The sequence below is a fragment of the Drosophila virilis genome, chromosome 4, assembly GCF_030788295.1.
Source record: "Drosophila virilis strain 15010-1051.87 chromosome 4, Dvir_AGI_RSII-ME, whole genome shotgun sequence".
NCBI classification, from domain to species: Eukaryota; Metazoa; Arthropoda; class Insecta; order Diptera; family Drosophilidae; genus Drosophila; species Drosophila virilis.
In genome coordinates this window covers 7,819,226-7,837,135 of record NC_091546.1, presented here as the reverse complement: position 1 = coordinate 7,837,135, position 17,910 = coordinate 7,819,226, and the positions used below count along the sequence as shown (strand labels likewise).

The 17,910-nt window shown below is 38.8% G+C and overlaps 1 protein-coding gene and 1 long non-coding RNA gene across 4 annotated transcripts; one reads left to right on the top strand and one right to left on the bottom strand.

Annotated features, from left to right (window-relative positions):
- Positions 1-834: 834 nt before the first annotated feature.
- drm (odd-skipped family member drumstick) lies at positions 835-10,281 on the bottom strand. 3 transcript variants are annotated; one of them, XM_015173161.3, is made up of 3 exons: positions 10,013-10,281; positions 3,494-4,422; positions 835-1,859 (listed from the first exon to the last, which is right to left on the bottom strand). In XM_015173161.3, exons 2-3 carry the CDS (start codon positions 3,712-3,714, stop codon positions 1,817-1,819), a joined length of 264 nt encoding a protein of 87 aa, XP_015028647.1. In that variant the 5' UTR covers positions 3,715-4,422; positions 10,013-10,281; the 3' UTR covers positions 835-1,816. The 3 variants fall into 3 exon arrangements, with proteins under 3 accessions (XP_015028647.1, XP_015028646.1, XP_002052536.1); XM_015173160.3 differs by lacking the exon at positions 10,013-10,281 and adding an exon at positions 9,102-9,386; XM_002052500.4 differs by lacking the exon at positions 10,013-10,281 and adding an exon at positions 9,102-9,383 and having other exon boundaries at positions 1,374-2,563.
- Positions 6,716-8,554, top strand: LOC116651588 (uncharacterized). The gene is made up of 3 exons (XR_011416614.1): positions 6,716-6,848; positions 6,956-8,149; positions 8,205-8,554. It is a non-coding gene; the product is annotated as an uncharacterized lncRNA (long non-coding RNA).
- Positions 10,282-17,910: the final 7,629 nt, after the last annotated feature.

Here is a 17,910-nt window from a genome sequence, read left to right as displayed (position 1 = left end):
GTTCGATCTAAGCGTTAATTATATAAAAATACAACTAAAGCTTTGCTAACGATGACCTTAGATGGACTTGTGCATTGCAGTTAGTTCACAGAAGCTCAAGCACGTCATGTACATCGATGAATGCATTAAGTAATCAGTCAATCGTTTAGGAAATATTAATTAAATATAATCCTACGGCACGTTCGGTCGTTTAACAAATCGTTTAGCTAAATAGCTGTTTTACCCAACAGCTGGCACACAAATATCATGTGGGTATACGCAAGGCTGTGTCTACAATAGCCTAACCTTAGGAAAGTCAAGTAGGCATGCATTGAGTCAAGATTAAAGTACAAACTGCTTACAACTGTTTACCAACACTTCCCAGTAAAAGTGTTAAAAAGTTGTTTGAAAATGAACAAAAATAGATCAAAGCAAGTTTAAAGTATATACTTCTCCCAATGGCCACTTTTTCGTTGCTTTCCAACGCAGGACCTCTAGCCAGCTAACTAAATCAATTGAATCAATTGAATTCTTAGAAACAAATCAAATACCGAGTTGATCCACGTCTGCTAATGCGAACTTCAGCTCATATATCAGGCAACGATTATAACTGATATATCTCTGCTGACATACATTTTTAAATAGTATACATCTTATTTATTGCATCTTTTTAAATACTTACATAGCAACAACCCAATTTCAATGGGTTCGGATAGAATTAAGTATATCAATATAAGAATGTTGCCTCAACAATATTTCTCTTTGATGTTGCGCAAAATGTTTATCGCATGGCCAGATATTGCTATGCAAACAAAAATAATAATAATAAGAAGAAGAAGAAGACACTTGAAGGGATTACATTGTATAAATATGTTTATTTATTTACTTATTGTTTTGTCTTTACCACAAAAATGCCAAAATAAAAACAAAAAAGTCATCATACATATTAAAAACATTAAAATAAAATATTATTATTTTTATTATTATTATTATTATTATTATTATTATTATTATTATTATTATTATTATTATTATTATTATTCATCTCTATTCAGATGTGCATGCAGGCGATGCCCACTAGCCCGCCCCCTCAAACCGTTTGTGGGCATGGCAAGCTGCACGTAATACATATTGCGTATGATATATCATTTTCCATTCTCATATTTTCTCGTTTTTCTTCTTTTTTTTTATAAATAGCAAAACATTTACAATCTTATTGCAGCGCTCTAAAGGAAAACTTTTTATTATTATTATTTTAAGGCTTTTAGGTGAAAATTATTTTTTTTGTTTTCTTTTGTTTTTCAATTTTTTCCAAAAAGGTTTTTTGCGTTCACATTTTTAATTGGTAAACTTAAACAAAACAATGCATATATAGTTATTTATATAGTTTAATAGTTTTTGTTTTTATTATTATAAATTTTAGGTAATACATTTTCAACGTGTTTGCTTTTTGTTTTTGTTTTTGTTGTTGTTGTTGTGATTTTAATATAAAAATACTTAAGATTTATTTTTGTTTTATTATTAAATTGTAATTAATTGTATTATTAATAAGATAGCGAGAGAATCGCACAAGTTCCGAGTTATAAGGCAAGAGAATTGCAGCTGTCTATTGAATATTGATTGATTGATGATTGATTGATTGATTGATTGATTGATTGAATGGTGTTGCCAAGCTCGTAATGTTGCAAAAGTTGTTGCTTTGTTGTTGGCCGAGGAAAGCACAAGAAGCTTGAGCTTAATTGTGCTTTACATAAACAAAGCTAACTTTTCAATGTTGCTGAGGCATGTGGCATGTTGCATGCTGCATGTTGCATGTGCCATGCTGCTGGTTGCTGGCTTATTTGTTGTAGGCACGCCCACAGGTGTTCATGTGTAAATTTCTGCAAAGATTATTTTGAATTCTGATTGTTGTTGTTGTTGTTGTTGTTGTTGCTGATGCTGCTGCTGCGCCTGCGCAACATGTGGTGGGCGTGGCAAGTGCACGTTTTCGAAAAACCATTAATTAATATTTTGAGAGAGAAAAAAAAAAACAAAAAGAACAACCAAACCGTGTAATAAACATAAGCGAATTATCGAATACCAACACCCGATTGCATTCCGATGTTTATCGTTGCAGTTGCACTTGTTGCAGCTGTTGTTGCAGCAGCTGCTGCTGCTGATGCTGCTGTCGCTGACGATTGCATCAAAAGGAAGAAGCTTGTGTGTGTGTGGTGCATGAGGGTGGGCGGTGGGCGTGGTGGTGCTGGTGCTGGTGGTATAATGCTGTGCTGTGCTGTGCTGTACTCGCTGCTGCGATCGATTACCGATAACCAACAAATATCGATAACTCTATCTATATGACATTTGCCCATTTTCCATTGCTTTAATATAAAATATTTGTGATATTGCGTGCGGTTGTTGTTTTTGCTGTTGGTGCTGCGGTGCTTAGATATCTGATGGTGTTCTTTTTTTCTTGTTTTTTTTTTTTTTTTTTTTTATATTTTATATTGCTGTGTGTTGCTATTTTGTTTTTTTATTTTTATTTTTTTTGCGTATATATTGTATTTATGATAATTTAGCTTATCGCCAAACACACTGACTACATCTACAAATAGAAGAGAAAATAGAGAAACAAAAAAGTGATGTAGTAGAACCGTGTTGTGATAAAAAGTCTTCAATAGTAAACATATGTAAAAAATCAAGCATTACATATTCTTCTCCATATGACAATTGATGTGCTTAAATGTATTGGTGCTTGTGCTTATATAATGTGTGTGTGTGTGAGTGTGAGTGTGAGACAGATATGTGCAGAAACTAATCGTTTATTTCAGAGCTTTGATAATACTTAGATATTTCAGATCTGAAGCTAGCTGTAGGGAATTTGTCTTTCTTCTAAGTAGTTCTTGAGACTTACATGTGTACAACTTTTTATATATAAGTTTACAGTTAACTCTTGCTTGATTTCTTAATCGGGAAGTATATAGAGTTTTCCAATTCCTATATCCTGATTCTTTGATGCACCACCTTTAAATTTTTTTTATTATTTCCATTCTATTCAAACGATAATTTCCTTGCGGCTTGTTCAAACATTTTCACAGAAGCTTCTATCCAGCAACTACATTCAATTAATCTGCGGCTTCTCTTTTATTTCTCACAAATAAATTAACTTACGCTAAATAAATCAACACTCGAATTGTGCCTTATCAAATTCCATAATAAATAATTGCGTTCTAATTTTAATTTCGTGCAATGACTACAAATTCGAAAGACTGGAAGACTTATCAAATTGCTTTCGGCTTAAACGATTTACTAACAAGTCATAATTTATACAAAACAATCTTTGAATTTACACAGATATATTGACAAAATGTTGCATATATCTCACCAAAACCAACACCAAAAATATATTTTATAGCTTTTCATGCACATTTTATAAAAAACAAAAAAAAAATAAAAAAAAGTTATACAAAATGTAGATCTTGACAATTTGTGGCAAATTTAATAGGATCGATGTGCTTGTTGTTGCGGAACTCACCTGTGCTGACGCAGATTATCACGTTGCTTGAAATATTTGCCGCAGACCTCACAGGAATATGTTATCTCTGGGGATTTGTGCGTGCGCTCGTGTATCATCAGATTGTATGGCTTGGTGAAACGCCGCTGGCAATACTTGCAAATGAACTCACACTTCGGACGCATCTTGCGACGGAAATCCGACCGGCAGTCATCGTTGTCGATTCGCATTACAGCAAACATTTTGACAGACGATAATATTTTCCCTCTTTTTTTTTACTTGACTTCTTTTATTTGTTGTTGTTGTTGTTGTTTTTTTTTTTTTTGTTTTGCCTACGTGCGACAGACGCGCGCGCGCTCAGTACTCGCACAATCAGTGGGTGAAGTTTTTCGTTGAGTTGGCGTCGGTTTCGCTGCTGCTGCTGCTGCTCCCGACGACACACACTCTCTTCGCTCAGACACACACACGCTCTCTCTCTCTCTCTCTCTCTCTCTCAGTGTGTGGCTGTCAATGTGGTGTGCTCGATCTGTTGCACTCAGTTGCCGAGTGGGGTTGCTGTTGTTGAGCTTTGCTCTGTGCAATGAGCGCAATGCCTGACGTTGTTAACGGTACTCAAAGCGTAATCGCTATCTCTATTGCTATTGCTGGCTGGCAGATAACAAATACACACGCCGCTTTTTTCTCTATGGCTGCTGCTGCTGAAATGTGGCAACGTTGCGGGCCTTTTCTTTTTTTACTCTTTTTATTATTATTTTTTTGTCAACTGTCACACGCTCGCTGCCCGTTGGCTGTTGGCTGTTGGCGTTGTGATTTCTCCGTTTGCTAGTATTTTTATTTTTTTTTTTTTTTTTTGGTTGTTATTGTTGTTGTAGGCGTTTTGGGTGGGCCGTCTCTCCAGCTGCTGCTGCTGCCGCTGCCTTTTAGTTTATGGCGCACTTTAAGGCAAACACCTAAAAATACAGAAAGAGAGACAAGAAACAAAGTTAAATAAAGTTAGCAACGCCTGCGACATCTTTTATGTGCCAATAAATTTGAGCGAAAATACCACGACAACAACATCTCGACAACAACAAGTTGTCAACTTAAATCACGCAACATGAAATTGAAAATGACTCATTAAAGCCCGAAGCGAACTGCTGGCCCATACGCAACACGAACTTGGTGTTGACATTTACAAATCACCAGCCGCCCAGTTTCAGTTGCTAACCTTCGCTTATAATTTGTCTTAAACGACATCTTTTAACTGTGTTTTTTCTGCGACTTTTTTTTTTCTTTTTTTTTTTTGCTGTAGCGGTAATTCCAAACCTGGCTCATTGTTGCCAGATTTCAACCGTCACCAGCTGCCGTATTTTGTTGTCAACTGTACTTCCGCAACACAATTGTTCCATTAACGCGAGGCTGGCAAAAAAACTGGCATGCCCCAGAGCTTTAAAGCTCAAGGATGCAATTTTTGGGTTAAGCTGTAAAGTATCAGCTATCTAAATCTATTAGATATACTTTTACTCCATATTTGTAGGAATTTTAAGAGGTGAACGCTTTGGATATAAGTTAGGAACTAAGCTGGAGAACTCATACGATATAATATTCGAATTGTAAAGATTCATCTTCGTCTTTACCATGAATATGTTAAGTACATGTTTACCACATGGTTAACCTTCAATAATCATATATTAGTTATTAACAAATTAGTTCTGATATAACCTTAAATATCTGACTCTTTTCTCAGGCTAAAAAAGGAAGTACTTCAGTTGCGAGTAGCACGTGATTTAGTGTTGCGATTGTTGAGATTTCTGTATTATAACGCATCTACTGCTATAATCAGATCATATACCAAGTTTAATGATCGTAGCTGCACTAACAGCCGAGTTCCCATAGGCCAGACAACTATAAAGAGACTGAAAAAGGCGTCACAAATTCACTCGGAGAGTGTTTATGCATTTACGACAGCCCCCGGGCGCATACAGTTGCCATATTTTAGTCGCTTCATTAAAGTGGCGCTGTAACAAGTTTATTTTTAATTGGCGCCTGGGTTGAGGCTGGACTTTTAAATTTATGCCAGATGATTTTTGGGTTATCGAGGTGCCGTTGCCGTTGCCGCTGGGTCCTGTGCGGTAGTTAACAACTGTTATTTTTTATGTAATTTTATTTTTGTCATTTCGGCGCCGCTGGATTGCGTTTTTTTTTTTTTTTGTTAGCATATATATGCATATGAATATGTATATAAATACGCGTCAGTCGCTTAATGTTATGCCATATATTCTTGGGGCTTGGAGAGCATTCGTATACGGATTCGGATTCGGAGATTTCTGCGCAAACAAAAGCCTGCGCCGACTGGTAGCGACAACGTCTCTCGGCAAGCCCCGATTTCGATATTTATTTATATGTTTTTGGTTGATTTTTTTTTTTGGTATGAACGCTCGCAGCTGGAGTTGGACTGGGTCTCGGTTTTTGACTGGGGGCAAACGTTGACAACAAAAGGCAAACGTCACAGCGGGTGCTGCACCAGCCGCAGACGCTACGTAGTTATTGTCATTATAACATTAATGCCCACTAAACATATTCAAATTATAACACTGACTTTGCGTCCAGGTCGCCGATCGCCAACTGTAGACGGAGCTGGAGACGGAGCCAAAGTCGTAGTCTTAGTCCAACTCCAGCTCTCCAGCTCGATGTTAATTTGTGTACACAATGTGGCGTCACATTGGCATTTTAACGCCGTTAATCATGCGACACAGGGCGCCTGCATAAGGCCATGGATTCGATATGGTTTCGGAGATGCATCAGCATCAGCATCAGCATCTCCAGGCCAAGGCATGGCCTTTGGCTATGCTTTGGCTTTGCTTTTGGCCATGCTTTTCCGTCATTTGGCTTGGGCCTAAGTGGAGCAGCATTTGCCATGGCTTACGACTGCGTCTAAGCACTTTATTTAGCCTGCCAGCGGAGAGTTGAATGCGTTTTACACAAAAAGTGCTTTATGCATTAAGTGAGGTCTAATAGCTCGATGGCATCTACTTAAGCAAACGTTTGAACTTGAGTTCAACTTTGTCAACTGCTCAATTTTCTAGTTCAAATTTTAATTATATAGAGAACTTTCTTTGATATGATAATATATATTAGATAATAAAAGCTTGATTTAAGGCGTGTTCGCTAATGATAGAAAATATTATAAATACTTCTCTGATATGGTAGAAAAGGATCTATACTCAGCAATTTACGAATTTCATGTCATTGTCATATATGATAAACATTTTCCATTTGACTTTTGCAAACGTTATTCATAATCCGTTTGCCAACTGTTGCTGACATTTGGCCAAAATCCGCTTAGCGTTAGCCCAAGTCAACAGCAACACCCACAGAGTTGGCTGGCAGACCACACGTATGTACTTACGAGAGCTGGCCAAATATTGTATAATAAACTGTTGTACAACATGCAGCTAATCCCATTAATCCGCAGTGAAAATAATTAGTGTTTTGTACACACAGCGCAACGAGAGGTCTGCTCCAAGGGACTGAGAACCGCAGCGAGAAAGATGCTGCATATAAAGGCTGATACATATATATGTCCATAGTGAAAGATCAAGACACAGCGTGAAACTCAGACTTTAGACGGTGAAGTGAAGTGAAGTGAAGATGCAGCAGCTTGTGAAGGGCATGCGAAAGGCGTTAATGCTGCGTGAAATTAGATTTGCACCAAAAATGGCAACACACACACACACGCTGAAGAGAGACAGATACGCATCGTATCTGAATCTGTATCTAAGTCGGGTGGCAAGTGTGTCTGTGTGTGTGTGTGCAAGTGTTAGTGCGCCAGCGCCTTCCACGAAGCCAAAAACCGAAAAGTTACATTTTAACACCCCGGCCCAGCGATAATGTGTAGCGGTACACAGCGATAAGGCAGCAAGGACCTAAAAAACCAGAACAAAACAAAAAGGGAAGACGGACGGACAGTCGGACAGAAGAGTGACACACACGTCGCGTTGTTAAGGGCCCATTGCGGAGAAGACATGGTCAAAAGCGATTACCACACTTGCCAATGGCCTTTTTCTTTTGGAGGCGGACAGTGAGTTGGCAAGGTGTCATTAAAAATTACAGCCGAAATGTGGAAAAAATGACAATAAGCCGACCCAGTCGGTCCACGGCCATATAAAATGAAAAGGACAAAGGCACCGAAACGATTTGATACGAATCTAATTGTGCTAATGGCGCAGAATTCTCAAGAAATGCCCAACAACAATTAGGCACTGTGCCACAGCGCTTCAAGTAGTCAAAGAATGGGAACAATGCGGCCAAGGAGCCGGGCGCGCCAAACTGGACACAGTCGAGCCAAGGAGCCAAACACCTAACCACAAAAGGTCCTCGCTCAAATGCCCATCTTTTTACAGCTTGTGGGAAAACACGCACTTTGTTCGCCGCGGCAAATGTTAACTCGATGCGATCAAATGTTGCGTGATCGGTTATGACAGACAGTTCGGGAACGGGATCCTGCAGGAATCCTACATGTATGCAACCAAAAGGTGCCAAATGTCTGCTAGACTGTTCGCTTAACTAATATGTGCCTAATTGATGGCACGCAGCGTGTGGTCTTAGGTGCACAAATAGGACAAGGACGAGGCCAGAGTGTCCTGCCGAGGGCAATTCTTGCACAGTATTTAAAATCTCGCCATGCTCGGAACAATGGTAAAAGTGTAAATATATATTTTTAGCTGCTTGTTAAATTTGGCGACTCATTCAGCTAAACTTTATAAATTAAAGTCACAGGCGTGAGTCAGAGCTTAGTCTAAGCCGCATTCATTTTGACGATCTGTGGCAGCTGATTTGCGGTTGTGAGTGTTATTGTCTATGCGATACGTTTTGTGCGTTTGGCAAGTTTTATTAACCTCGCACAGGCCTTGATCGTTCACAAGAAGTTGGCCAAGTAGTGCTTACTCATGGGCTTACAACTGAAAGAGCTAAGCCCGTAAGCTCATGTTGAAAAAATGCCGTCGGCAAAAGATGAATATGATGATAACTTTTACAAGTGCCAAAATTAAATTAAGTATATACTTTTTAATTAATTTCCATATTTAAATCAAGCTGAAATAAATATAAATTTTAGCTCGCTTTTCTTACTACGGAATGTTGGATATTAAGCTTAAGTTCAAGTAAAAATATGCCTTGGCTGTAATTAGAGCGCAGATCTGGCAACTCTGTTGCCTATTCGATGTGTCGGCCTCAAGGCAGCGTGTCCAATAGGCTAGATAGATATTCCGTTATGGTCGCCATTTTGCGACACTTTTACAAGCAGGCAAAAAAAAGCTCAACGAACGCCATTGACAAATCATTTCTTTAAACTCTCACGCTCTTGCATACGCGCACACACTCACACACACACACACACACACACACACACACGCAACGAGAGGCGCTCACGCACATTTGGCTTGGGCCAATGAAAGCGCGTAAAACTGGTAGCCAAACAAACACAAAGAAGAGAACGGAAAAAGAACAAGAACATAAGCGCCAAGCGCTGCCTACTGGCTACTGTGCGACGCCGCCGCCTAGCTGCAGCCGACCGACGCTGACTGCGCAGTCAGGTCCCACAGCAATGGCGACGTTTGCGTAACTGCGCAGTCGCATAGGCAAAACTTACCCAATGGGAAAAGTGCGACAAAATGTTGGTAGCTGCTGCTGCTGCTTCTGTTGCTTCTGTTGCTAATCACTGGAATTAACGCGACGACAACAACGACTGGCGACGAATGAATTAAAGTCACGTAGCGCAATATCTTGGTATGTGTGTAGCGTAATTATTATTATGATAATTATTTTATTTTTATACTCTATTTTTTTATTCTTCTTTCTATTTTGCTTGGGTAGGTACACGCGAAGGAACTGAGGAACTACGCACGCTTGCGCGGCACAAAGTTGAATGAATGAATGCTACTAATAACTGAAAGAAATAGTAGTCAACTCTGCTGCTGCCGAGAGCTGCTGCTGCTGCTCGCGTCGCTGCTGCCAACTTGAGGAAGCGGCGACGACGCAGTCAAGACCAAAAGACCGAGGCGTTTCGGTGTGTGTATGTGTGCCTTGAGTGCGGCTCAATACAGTAGTGGAAGTGTGTGTCTGTGTGTGTGTGTGTGTGTGTATGTAAATGTGTGTGTGTGAGTCATCGGACTACTGTAGTGCCACAGCAACAGCAGCAGCAGCAGCAGCAGCAGCGGCAGCAGCAGCTCTGCTCTGCCTAGCTCTTCTTTCTAACTGGTCAAGCACGAGCGCTAAAGCCGAACCCGAAGACGCATTCGTGACACGAAGTGGAAGCTCAAGACCAGAAGCCGAAGCAAGTTCTTATAAGCTTCGGCTACTGCGCATGCGCAAGACGAGTAGCACCCAAGCTGCGCACTTGCTCGCTCACTCTCTCTCTCTCTCTCTCTTTCTCTCTCTCCTTCACTCAGCCCCAAACTCTATGCAAGCTGTTGTTGTTGTTGTTGCTGCTGCTGCGTAACTGCGGCAGCTTTCAACAGTAGCCACAAAATGGCAACGTCTAACAAAATGGCGTCTGCTTACCTTTTTTCTTGTGTGCCGCAAATCGCAAATGTATATTTGCATCCGCAGTAACGAAAATTAATTACAGTTAGTTTGGTTTTGGCCTTTTCATAAATTCGTTCACTTTTGTTAATTTTTGCGTGCTGCTGGTGCTGCTAACAGACGGCGACGGCGCTTGCACGAGTCAAAGTTTATAAGCACAAAAATGCTGGCACAGCTCGACTGCTAATATTATTAATAAAATATATTTCACTTCCGAACGCTTCTGTGCGCGAGAGTCAACTGCAAAGTTACGATCGAAACTTCAGCTTGATGGGTTTAACAGCTGCCTGTGTTGAAACAGTTGAGCGGCGCAACAACAACAACAAGAGCATAAAACAGCTTCTGCTGCTGCTGCTGTTGCTGTTCGCTGTTCGCTGTTCGCCGCTCGCTGCTTGCATTCAATTGTCTCTGCACTGTCTCGCTCTAGCACAATTGAGCGCAAAACGAGTTTGAGTGAGCGCAACGTGCGCTGATTGGATGAGTGCGGCGAGTGTGTTTATGTGTGTGCGAGAGCGAAGCAGGTGAGTCAAGTTCCTCTTTACTTTTTTCTGTTTCTTGAGCGCTGCTGCGCTGGGGCGTTACGTGCGTGCGTGCGCTGGCCTGTTAATTAAGCCTAAATGCGCCTACGCCCGCCAAAAAGGTTTACATTTTAATTAAGAGCGTGCGCAACACACACAAATTATATGCCAAAGAGCAGTAGCTGCCCGCAAAAGCTCTCTGTCTGGCACACAAGCTTATGTATTGCTATCCCTCTCTGGCTCTCGACTAGCTGCTGTGCAACGCAGCCAACTTTCTTTTACACACACACACACACACACATACATAGGTACACGCAAACATATACTCAGTTGTTAAGTGGGCGTTGCCTTGTGGCGCTTTTGGGCGGCCAATGGCAGCAACGTTTGCGTCGCTGCTGGCGCTCAACTGTCAGTTGCCTGCCCTTAACCCGTTTCTCGTGTGTCTCTCACTCGCTTGCGTCAGTGTGCGTGCTTGTGTGTGTGTGCGACTCTTTCTGTCTGTGTGTGTGTGTGTGTGAGTGCTGAAAACCAGTGGCAGCGCGCCAGGCAGCCGTATTACGCATACGCCGCATTGACTGCGCTGCCAACTTTGTTAACTGTCGCGGCTCCATTTTGTGTATGCGTGTGTGAATGCTTGTGTTCATGTGTGTGCGTGTGTGCGTGTGTGCCGCCATGGGAAACTCTGAAATGCCTTTTTCTTTAGCCGCTGCGGCATTTGTTGTCGCTGTGTGGCCTCTTTGTGCACAGCAAACAACAAATAACATGTAGAAATATACGAAGAAGAAAAAAATACAAAAATAAACGAGAAAAATACCGAAATACATTTTGTAATGCGCCGCAAAAGGGCCGACCTCATATTTATTGTCTGTTTATCTCTTGCGTTCGGCCTGCTCTAACTGATTGCCTTTCATTTTCTTCGTCTCATCTTCTGCTGAATGAAACAAACGCTTCATTCACAAAGATTCACAAAAACATAAAATAAAAGCAAAATGATCAAAATTTCGTTAATTTTACACAACTCTGCGCCTTTTGTTATTTTAATTAAGTGGCCCCAAAAAGGATTGCCTCTTGTTATTGTTTTGTTTTTGGTGCCTGCTGTTGGATTTTTTAATTAAGTTTTCGCTTTGCGGAGCTGGCGAATTGACATGAAGCATCAATAAAGTTTAACAAAAAAAATGCTCAAATTGTTTCTCCTTGTGGGGCTGAGCGCAGTTTCTTTCCATAAAAAAAAGGCAACTTCTTTATTTTTGTAAATAATAACAACTGTTTCAATTCGTTTTTGATGGCTTTATTCCGTATTTTGTGCCCAACATTTGCATATATCCAATCAGCAGATCCGCAAATTGATTTTTTACAGACAGACATGCGGCAATGCCTTATTCAGCATGCACAACTACATATAGTGACATCTGCTGAAATTTTAAGAGCATTTATAAACAATTAAATCGAATCAACATATAAATAAATATACTTTATAAGCACTTGCCAAAAGCTGCATCAAAACAAAATATTAAACATGTATTTTACTTATCGAAAATGTTCAACATGTGAATTAACAATGCCAAAATTTAAATTTATCCACAAATAATATTTTATATGCATATACATCATACTTAATTATAGACAATTTCATCCTTTCTTTGCCTTGGGATTGTTTTAAGTGAGACTCTTTGACTCAACACAGTAAATTTTTAAGATCATAAATAATTTTCACAAATGCTTGAATAGAACATTTTCCGGAGAGCATACAATCCAAATTCAAGCTATCTTAATTGAAGTACAAAATATTTGTGGTACTCAGTTTTATATTTTAAGTGCATATTTGCTTAATTTAAGCATATTGTGGCTTAGCTTAAGAGCACTATGTGCATATGTTCACAACTTTAGAATTAACATACATTTTAGAACAAACTAGTTTGAAAAAAAGTTCGTTTGATTACTAAACTTTTTCTTAAATCAAGTTTGATTAATGTTAAGTATGAGTAATAATTGTATGCAGACAAATTAATGGAAGTGCATTAAGAATGATAACATATCAATTATTATTAGCTAATATAGCTAACTTATTTGATCCACTGAAAACTGGTTTCAAGTTAACAACATAAATATTCTTAGATCATTTAGTATAACGCCAGTCGGCAACATTCTTCAAATGTTACCTGTCCCGAAAAGAAACCTAAACAAACGCAAACAAACCAAAGTAACTCAGCTCTGTTCGCAGCGAAACAAACTGTGATTCACCTTAAAATAGGCCTCTAAATAACTATGTGAGTGTGCGTGTGCTTGCATGTGTCTGTATGTGTGTCAAATGTTTCGCTTTCTCGCCGTGTATGTGCCACCGATTGCCACTTAACTTTGCCACACACTTTGCCCACCAGCTTTATGGCAAATTAATAAGCCACGAAAATTCCAAATAAACCATAAATTTTATTAATTTTCTATCCGTCTGACTAAAAGAGCTGCCACACACACACGCATGTAAATATTCAGAAAAGTATCTTTTTTATATTTTTATTGAATGGCCGCTACAATGACAGCGATTCAGATGTTATTCTGAAGAAATCAAAAAATGAAAAAAAGTAGATATATGCTTATATAGAGAGACAGCAAAATACTACCGCACCGCACCCAATTATAATAAAAAACAAATGAAATCGATTTCGAATTTGGTAATTTTGTTGTTGTTGTATTTTTTTTATTGTTTCGATTCAGAACAATGGAAAAACCTTTTGCGCTCCTACAGAAGTGACAACAAATTTAAAATTTACGAAATAAAAATTAAAATTAAATAAAACACAATGGAAACTGGAAACCATAGAAACCGCGCAGAAGTAGAAAAAATAATATTAATAAAAAATAAATAAAATTAACATACTAACTAAATTGCATACGAAATGAGCAGAGAAGCGGGCAGAGAGGCTGCTCAATGTTCGATCGATAGCGCTTCTTTTTGATTTTGAATTTTTGGTTTTTTTATGGTCATAGTACGAGTTCATTGAGTTCCGAATTCATTGATGGATCGTGTCGCTATAACGGCAGCTAACTGTTCAACATGAACAACAGACAACGCAGCCATATTGGAAGTCTGGTCTGGTCTGGTCAAAAGCTAACACGCTCGTACATAATTCAAATTTATGCAGATGGATGTCGCAGCTTAGCCATGTGAAATAAATCACGCTTTTTAGGAGCCAGCGCATCACAAATTTGGCCGACACCTTGAATGAAACCTGGCAGCGCTGTCGCTGTCGCTGCCGCCGTCGCTGCCGCCGTCGCTGCCGCTGTCGCTGTCGCCGTCGCTGCTGTGAGGCAATCAGCACCCCCGAAAAGTTTGTCATCAGCTGTTGACAATGCCGCCTCGCACCTCGCTGCGGTCCAGTTTCGTCTTATTTATATAGCGACAATGCGCAGCTCAGATCTCGCCCACGTCTGCGCCTGTCTCCTCCTGAACCCAACCCTTGGCCCAGCTCCCGCTTCAGCTGCTTCTCTTCGTGAAATTTATGCGACCGCATCGCTGCCGTATGAATTTTTAATTTTTCACAAAATACCTTTTATTTTATGGTATTCTTTCATTTGTTGTTGCGGCTCTTGCTTGTTTCTTTTTTGTTTGTTTAATTTTGGCAATTAATGAAACTTAATACTTTTTGTGCACAGTGCACAATAAACAAAAAGCAAACAGTTGCGAGCAGCTTTTGTCAAGTCATCGTGAGTTAATGTTCAGGCGGAGCAGTCGATTATACAAATTAATCAAAAATTTCAAATGGAAATGGAAATTCGTAATTAAGTTAGCTATCCATTAATTATGTAGAGCAGTTTATTGTAGAATTTTAACAAAAACATAAATTGAACATATAAAGAAAACGTTTATTATAGAAACTAAACAAACGTATAGTAATAAGAAATTTTAATCAATATAAACTTAGCTATACAACTTTTACTTAAAGGAAGAGATGAGAAACTCAAGATGTTATAAGTGTCCAGACTTAATTCACATAGAATCTTAAAGTATAATTTATAGATTAAGCTAAAAACAAAATAAAACAAGAGTTTATATAATTTAACAACTTTACTACACATACAGGTTCATTGCATAATGACAATAATAGAATAATAATAATAATAATGACAATACTAATAAATTATTAATAATAATAGATAATAGACCAAGGATTATAAAGGAAAGCATTCAACAACATTTCCGAAAGAAAAGGCCAGCAAAGCCTTGTTAAAGTCAGGTCATCCGATGACACACACACACACACACGCACACACACGTACTCGCACACACCCAGAAGACCAAGACTTGAATGGCAATACATAAAATACCTTTTGTGGGTTATACGAATAATAGGGTTTGTTGGCCACAAAAGTCAATGGTCAGGCGTTTTATTATTGGCTGAACCAAAATGCAATCCCCCGCATTACTCACGTCTCCGTTTGTTTAGAAAGCTGCCAAGCTGTGAAATAAGATTTACGATCGATTTTCATGTGCTAAGCGCCACATGAACTTCCGTTGATTTAGAGCCAACAAAAATCAAAGTTCCCAAAAACTGGCAGCTGAGCTGAGGTGTTGCCCGACTCGCTGGCTGACTGCCAGGCGTAGGTGTCACCAGCTGCAGTCCCAAACCCAGTCCCAGTTCCAGTTCCAGCTCCAGCTTCATTTCGTTGCCGCTTAAACAAATTGAATTTAAAATTAATCGTGGATGGTATCGCTAACAAAAGAAAACAAAACAAACAGACAGAGAGAAAATATGTTTTATTACATTGATTTGCATTTAAATCGATGTTCCGACTGAGACGACTATATATAGTATATATATACATATTTATGGACGGGGTCTGGAAATGCGCGAGCGGGCAGAGGACAAAAATGTTGACAAGCTGACAACGAGAACCCGAAACCGAATCCGAAACCAAAAACCAAACTCAAACAAACAAAAAGAATCTTGAATGAATTTTCAAAAAAAAAAAAAAGAAAACAAAATATGAATGAATCTTTCGATTCGGATATTGTATTAGATCATAAATAAGTCAATAATGTGTTGGGCTTTGATGCAATGAAATATTAACGAATGCAACTTGTGGCTTTGTAGGTGGCGTCTGAGCATAAGGCGCGGGGCGTAGAGGGGCGGGGGGGCGCTGTACTTTATTTTTTGGTTTTTTCTTGCCACTATCTTTGGCTCTCTCCGGCCAACTGTGGGCAAATCACGATTTATGCTCAGCAAATGCTTTTTAGCCAGCGGCCAAAAAGCTGAACACAAATTTGTTCATTCAACGTAAAGTTGAAACTGGGCAACAGGTTTCTCGTCTTCCCTCTTGTTGTTGTTGTTGTTGTATTTTGGGGCAGCTTGCAAGTTGGTCGTGCCAAACAATGAGAAAATGAAACTCATCTGCGTACTCGCTCTTATCCAGCTGCTCCCAGCTCCAAACTTCAAGCTCCAAGCCCCAGCTGCCGCCTCCCACCGCACTCGGCAGCAGCAACAATGAGAGACGCGGCCGAGCGAGACTCGGAGACTCTCAAGTCTGAGCAACTGCGGCCAAAAACCAGCCCCAGAGCGAGTTGGCGAGTTGGCGAGTCGCAAGTCGCGAGTCGCGAGTCGCGAGTTGCCTGCCACTCACTCAGTGGAATGGCATCCGAATCCTACCGTGGGAAATGAACAGTAGTTGCTTTTGGCTTTTGGAGCAACAACAAGTTTAATGCTACAGTCAGTTGTTGTTGTTGTTGTTGTTGTTGCTGTTGTTGCTGCTGCTGTTGTTGTTGTTGTGGGCTTTGCAATTTCACTGCAGCTTTTCGGTCGTCGGCGCATATCAAATAAGCCTAATAATAATGCAATTTATGCCAAGCAAGCAAGAAAAGAGCCACAAAATGACTTTTGACTTGCTCTATTTTGCATGCCACAGACAGAGATGAGGCAAAACAGGCAAGGGCTAGCAGGGTAAGAGAGAAAGAGAGAGAGATAGAGATAGAGAGAGAGAGAGAGAGAGAGAGATAGAGAGAGATTTATGTATATGAAATTAATTGCTTATTTTTATTGTTTAATTTTCGACCTAAATTAAACGCAAAAATATTTCTTATTCAAATTTTATTTTTATTATAAACATTTCATCATCATCTTTCTCGGCCAAGAAAATGGAATTCAAGCCCATATTCTTTCAAAAATAGATCTTATTTTATTATTTACTTATTTATATATTATATATTTATATAAATTTATTTATATTTTGGGCCATCTCAATTAAACCTAATTGAATTTGCAGCAAATATAAGAAAGATGACATTAAAAATAAACAAATTGGATATTTGCGCAAATAAAATATATAAAAATATATATTTTAATCAAATAAATAAGTGCACCAATCCATCAGAAGCTATAATTAATCGACTCAAGCGAAGGGATATAAGTATTATATATGAGTGTGTGCGTTTGTGTGTGTGTGTGTATGTGTGTGTGTGTGTGTGTGTGTGTGTGTATGCATGTATGTATGTATGCATTCATGTATGTATGTATGTATGCATGCATGTTTGTTTTCTAATTATTTGTCGCTTTGCTGAAAATTTAAAAAAACGAATTTCTACCAAGTGCCCTCCTCCTCGATTCTCAAAAAGTCAAGTAGGCTCTGCAGTTTTTCATGCTTAGCTAGTAGTGCAGTGTTTTTTTTTTTTTGGTATTTTGTTGTTGTTTTTTTTGTGCATTTTTATGTATGAATATGCATGTATGTATAATGTATGTATGATGTATGTATGTATGATGTATGATGTATGTATGTATGTTGATGTATGTATGTATGATGTATGTATGTATGATGTATGTATGTATGATGTATGTATGTATGATGTATGTATGTATGATGTATGTATGTATATTGATGTATGTATGTATGATGTATGAATGTGTATTGATGTATGTATGTATGATGTATGTAGGTATGATGTATGTATGTATGATTTATGTATGTATGTATGTGTGTATGTATGTATGTATGTATGTGTGTATGTATGTATGTATGTATGTATGTATGTATGTATGTATGTATGTATGTATGTAAGTATGTATGTATGTATGTATGTATGTATGTATGTATGTATGTATGTAAGAACATACGTATGTACCTAAAACGTTGCCCACAAAATCATTGATTCGCTTTTCCATCGAGGAAGCTTGGATTCTGCGAAGTGTGAAACACGTCTCAAATGATTTTTTCAAAATATCATCGAAGCCTGTCCTTTTTAGTTTTAGTACCAACGCCGAAATGGACTATATCCCTTTTGAAAAGTTCAACCAATGAAAATCTAAATTGAATATTTTTCCTTGAAAACCCTCTTGAATAAAACGCATTGAGCTTGAGTTTCTATACCATAAT

Excerpts from the sequence above, each read along its gene's own strand:
- drm (XM_015173161.3), bottom strand. The coding sequence starts at position 3,714 with ATGTTTGCTGTAATGCGAATCGACAACGATGACTGCCGGTCGGATTTC. Across the intron at positions 1,860-3,493 it reads GATAATCTGCGTCAGCACAG|AAATTTACACATGAACACCT; the intron begins GTGAGTTCCGCA and ends TAATCTTTGCAG.